The sequence below is a fragment of the Ruditapes philippinarum genome, unplaced genomic scaffold, assembly GCF_026571515.1.
Source record: "Ruditapes philippinarum isolate M1 unplaced genomic scaffold, ASM2657151v2 ctg12786_1_1_1_1, whole genome shotgun sequence".
In the NCBI taxonomy this organism is placed as follows: Eukaryota; Metazoa; Mollusca; class Bivalvia; order Venerida; family Veneridae; genus Ruditapes; species Ruditapes philippinarum.
Genome location: NW_026858152.1, coordinates 1 through 5,135, shown reverse-complemented (window position 1 = coordinate 5,135; position 5,135 = coordinate 1). Strand labels below are relative to the sequence as shown.

General features: G+C 32.6%; 2 protein-coding genes across 2 annotated transcripts; one reads left to right on the top strand and one right to left on the bottom strand.

The window, feature by feature from the left end:
* The first annotated feature begins 723 nt into the window (after window positions 1-723).
* On the top strand, window positions 724-3,598 carry LOC132752295 (uncharacterized). The gene is made up of 3 exons (XM_060742604.1): window positions 724-943; window positions 1,427-1,511; window positions 2,051-3,598. The coding sequence occupies exons 1-3, from the start codon at window positions 935-937 to the stop codon at window positions 2,389-2,391; spliced, it is 435 nt and encodes a 144-aa protein (XP_060598587.1). The 5' UTR covers window positions 724-934; the 3' UTR covers window positions 2,392-3,598.
* Window positions 3,540-5,129, bottom strand: LOC132752294 (ankyrin repeat domain-containing protein 50-like). The gene has a single exon (XM_060742603.1). It carries the CDS (start codon window positions 4,843-4,845, stop codon window positions 3,976-3,978), a length of 870 nt encoding a protein of 289 aa, XP_060598586.1. The 5' UTR covers window positions 4,846-5,129; the 3' UTR covers window positions 3,540-3,975.
* Between the last annotated feature and the right edge of the window lie 6 nt (window positions 5,130-5,135).

Genomic DNA, 5,135 nt, shown 5'->3' with positions numbered 1-5,135 from the left:
ACTAAAAAAGGGAGAGAAAAGAGAATTGAAGTTCAGATCGAAATATTTCAGGATTTTATCTATTAACAAATCAGATGAAAACATTCAATATAATTTTTTATTTGCGTGTGTGGACGGTCGATGTGATAACATCGGTATTTATAGTTAATAAAACACGCAAGTTTTATACATTGACTTTACCCGAGAAAAAAAGTAAAAGTAATACACGTATTTACAGTGATACACAATTGAATCAGGTCGAACATTCTAGCTCACCCGGGTGGAAAACATTTCGAGTATAGAGATGAAAGGCGACACCTTTATTATCTCCCTTACGTTAACCATATTCATATTTTATATTATCGCAATATATATAGATCGTTTTAACTTACATTTAGAACTTAGAGTTTGTGTAGAAAATCACATGCGACCAAAATGTTTTAAATTGTGAAGTCAGTTACAACAAAGAGGGTTAATATTCTCTAGAGACTCGATTTCTCAACTTGCATCCATTTTCATCAGCAATATCTTGCCATAGCCGATTACCTATAGCTGTAGTTATCTAATTGCCTCAGGTGACACGAGCGTCCGTTTCCTACTGACATGTTACACTATCTTAAACTATATAGACTGTTCTTCAAAAGAAAAAAAAATGAAAAAGTCATATAATGCATATCTATGTGAATATGAAATCCAGCACGGAATGTTACCTCATTAGATCAATGTGTTTCGTTCCATCATCGATACAGTGATCTATCATATAAGCAGTATTAATTATTGGCGGGAAATGGCGACATCTTGATTTCATGCAATATACGCATTATATATTTTTACAGGATGGTCGGTAAATCACTATGATCTATCAACACGTTATGCCAGTAGTCTTGTTGCTGTGACGTCAGCAGTGGGATCTCTAGGAGCCATCATTGTACCCTTAGCAACAGGAGACCTTACTATGCAACAGGTGATCATACTATCTTTAAATCGACATGTTATAGATAATTTGACACAAACATTTTTGGTAATAAATACAGTCAAACGTGACTGCAATGCGTTGGAAATTGGTTGATTTCATTACATCAAATATAACTGTAAAAATGCTAACAATATAAGTCTCATTACGAATTTTGTAAATGTGACATTGTGTTTCGTTACAAATTTCATGTGTATTTATTAAAGAAAATATATATGAATGTAAATTGTCATCATTTTTTTTATATCAGAAAGCCTTAGTAAGTTACAAGTTTAAAACATCATTAGTTTGAGGAAAAATCTACAAAAACACCAGCTTCTTTTGTCTACTCTGAGGAATTTGGATAACTGTTAAAGTTACAACAAAACTTTCATTTTGGGAAAGTGTAATATTGTTTATTCATTCACTAAATAAAACCTTGGGATTTCATTTAAGCATATTTTTAGTTTTTAAGACTTTTTGCATTTATTTCAGACGGTTGAAAGTTGGGATAGCGTGTTTTATTTGACAGCATCGTTGATAGCCGCTACAGTTGTGTTTTATCTTATATTTGGTTCAGGTGAATAGTCATTTATTGATAATAATAAAACATGTTATTATATAAAATTGGTAATCTGATGAAAAAGCAGTAAATATACATTTGAGAAGCAAACAGCTCATGAATATGGTGCGGATTTTTTAATTGATTCCGGAGAAATTCTTGCTTGGTAAAACAGAATGGCCGGAATATACCTACATGTACTATAGAATATTGGAATATAAATACCAATGCATTTGTGTTGATTTTTAACTACTGTTTATTAATCTCAGTGTAACAAAATCTTGATTCACATATAGAACTACATGTATAATACAATAACTGTTGATACCATAATCTCTGATGTTCATCAACATCTTCATCATCGACCTCTTTCTCAACGTCATCATCTTTACTATCATCATCATTACTTGAGTCGTCCTCATCGGTATGTCTGTCGTCGTCATCATTGCCATTATCATCAATATTATCATCATCAGCCTCTTCTTCATCTTCATTATCATCAACATCATCATCGGCCTCTTTTTCTCTATGATTAATATTATACTTATGTTTTACAGGGGAGCAACAACATTGGTCCAATCCTCCAGCTAATATTTGTCTCATCCAGAAAATAGACCCGCTAGCCCGGAAACCTTACGGTACATATTCGGTACAGAAAAATACTGTAGACAATAAAACAGAAACCCCTGTGCCAGGTGACAGCGCGATTAATAGACCATTTAACTTATATACCGTGCAGGGAAATATTGACAGTGAAGATAAAAATCTCGGTCTAGGTAGTGCCATTTCAAACTCTAACATTGATAACACCAAAAAGAAATCTGAAAATGAAGATAATAATGACTCAGATCAACGCAGTCATGACGTCATACCGGATATGGATAAAACAAGATCATAGTTTTAGAATTTAGATATTCTTTTCTCTAATTATAATGGTATATTCAGCACTTATCTAAATCAGGATCTTTGGGCGAAAGTTCCTGACATTTTAGGTATCGTTCACACGACTAAAAGACCCAAATCGTGCAACATGTCTATGAATTTGGCTGATTTCTCTCAAAAGAGCTGAAGAAAAGACAACATAAGTAAGTGTTTTGACACACTACAGTACTTTTCTCACCATCGGAAACTGAACCATTTTTATGATAAGTATATTTTAAGATATACATGTATTAATTGTTACGACGTATTTAGTCCAAAAAAAGAATTCTTGTATCAGATTTATCTGTCAAAGAATAACAGAAAACATAGATCAATGTCGTTTCTGAATCCTACTTGGGTAGATACTACTAAACTATTATGACACACAAGTTAGTGAGTAACAGTAAAAATATCATACTTACGAAAATACTGTTAGCCGAGGTTAACAGTATTTTTACGAGGGATGATAATCTGTTACATGTACTTGCAAACTTATATTTTTTTACCCCACACACATTCTTCATTGTGACACTGTTTCTTTAGGCATTTATTGTTCAGGTTTTTGCTGTGAAATCGTACTGTTACTGATACTATGTAACAATAAAAAAATTTTGTCACATGGTTCACTTGAATTAACACTTAGAATAACTTCCATCAATTGGCCTTTGGTAAATTAACATTACAAAAAGAGTGAGTGGTAATAAAAATAACATCACATCATTCATTTATAATACCTGTTTCACAGACAGACTATACATAGCTGTTCCTTATGCATTTTTTCTTACAAAACCCAAAATTGATAAATATTATTTTGAGTAGACTGGTTTATTTTGCATGGGCTGTCTAACATATTTCATTTTAAATGTCAACCTTACAGTAAAAATTATGAAGGATAATTTTCACTATAATGATTTGATACCGGTATATTCAATATTTACAATGTACAAATCATTAAATTAGTACAAGTGGATACGGTCCGTAGTTTTATTACCTTGTATTTCCAATAGGAATCTCTCAACCTTATCATTTTTGTATAAAACGATGGGAAAATGTTAATTTTTAATGTGTAAAAGTTAAAGTGAATGACAAAATATAAGCATACGTTAGTTTAGATAACAATCAATGTGAAAATTTACTTTTATTCGAATCCTTCTTTGTTTTGTTTAAATAAAAATATATAGTTAAATTTACAACAAATCAACTTTGTTATCTTTGAAACACATTGACGGTTTACATATGATTATGATGTTTCCTGTTTTAACAGGTAAAAAGTAGCAATTCTTTGTTTTTATTCCATAGTTTCTCTATGCTGGTTGTAAGGATTAAAGAAAACAAAAACATTTTATGGTTTGTAGAAAGCATATTCCAAAACTGAGACTTGTTGTGCGCGAACTTTAAAGTTTCCAAGTTTGACTATTTTTGGGCATAATGTCCTGTATGCATGATTGCCCAATAATTGGTATTTCATGGTATGAAGTACATAACATGAGTATATGATAATAATAAAAATGTAGTACATTTCATGCTGAAACGACTGCTATTGTTAATGGATCACTTATTTTTATTTTAATAACACAGCTATGCTATTATCTGAATATAAGGCCGCGACTTCAGCAGGAGTTTTGTTGGAATGATTTGTAGCAAATCTGTTTGCTCCAGCACTCAGCAGTAATCGGATACTTTCATGAAAATTGGCATCAATTGAATTGTCCTGTAAGTTAATTTTATCATTTTTATACAGCAGACCACGTGACGCTGCTATATGCAATGGCGTATTCAGATCACAATCACGTGATTCAGCTGTTATACCACGTGCTAATAAAATCTTAATTGCTTCAGCACTTCCAGTGGCTGCCGCTAAGTGAATTACATACCTTCCATCACTTGTTCGTACATTAGGATTCCCGCCATGTTCTACCAGATAAATCATTGTTTTGAAATGCCCATTGGCTGCTGCCTTTGTCACAGAGTTTTCTGCTTCAAATTGGCAAGTTTTGTTGATACAAGCACCATGCTGAAGCAGGATTTCTACTATACACTGATGTCCATTGGACGATGCTATATGTAAAGCTGTCATACCAGTATTGTCATACAAATCTACTTCCGCGCCATTTTCTAGAAGCAAGGTACAGAATATAGAATGCCCCAATAATGCTGCTTCTGTGAGAGGTGTATGATGAGACAGTGAGAAGTTTAAATCTATACCATCAGCAATCAGTTGTTTTACCTGCTCTTCATCATTTTCCAATATAGCAGTAGTTAATTCAAAACATTTCAATGGATCATTCCTATCCATAACAAAATTGAAAGCTAAAAATTGCTTTAAACCTTTGGCGATTGGAAGGCGATTTATTCCTCGAAGAATATTTGTGGATATTGCTCTTCTGATAACAAACCTACATATTTCCTGAAGACGGCTTGGAGTTTTCATGACAAGGAATTGCTCGAAATAATACTTGTCATGTGGTTCAATGTTCTTGTAGTGTTCTAAATATCTACATATCTCTTGCTCTAATTCAGCATTTAAACATACAACATGCAAAAGAAGCCCTAACAAAGTTTTTCTCGTGAATTTAGAAGTCGTAAAATACCTTGATTTATCAGTACTAAATCCCTTTAGAATAGATATCACCGGATGTATTTTTGGTTTGATTATATGAAAGTCATATCCGTACAGTAGAAGAACTGTTGCTACATCATAACGCTGTATGTTTGGTTGTA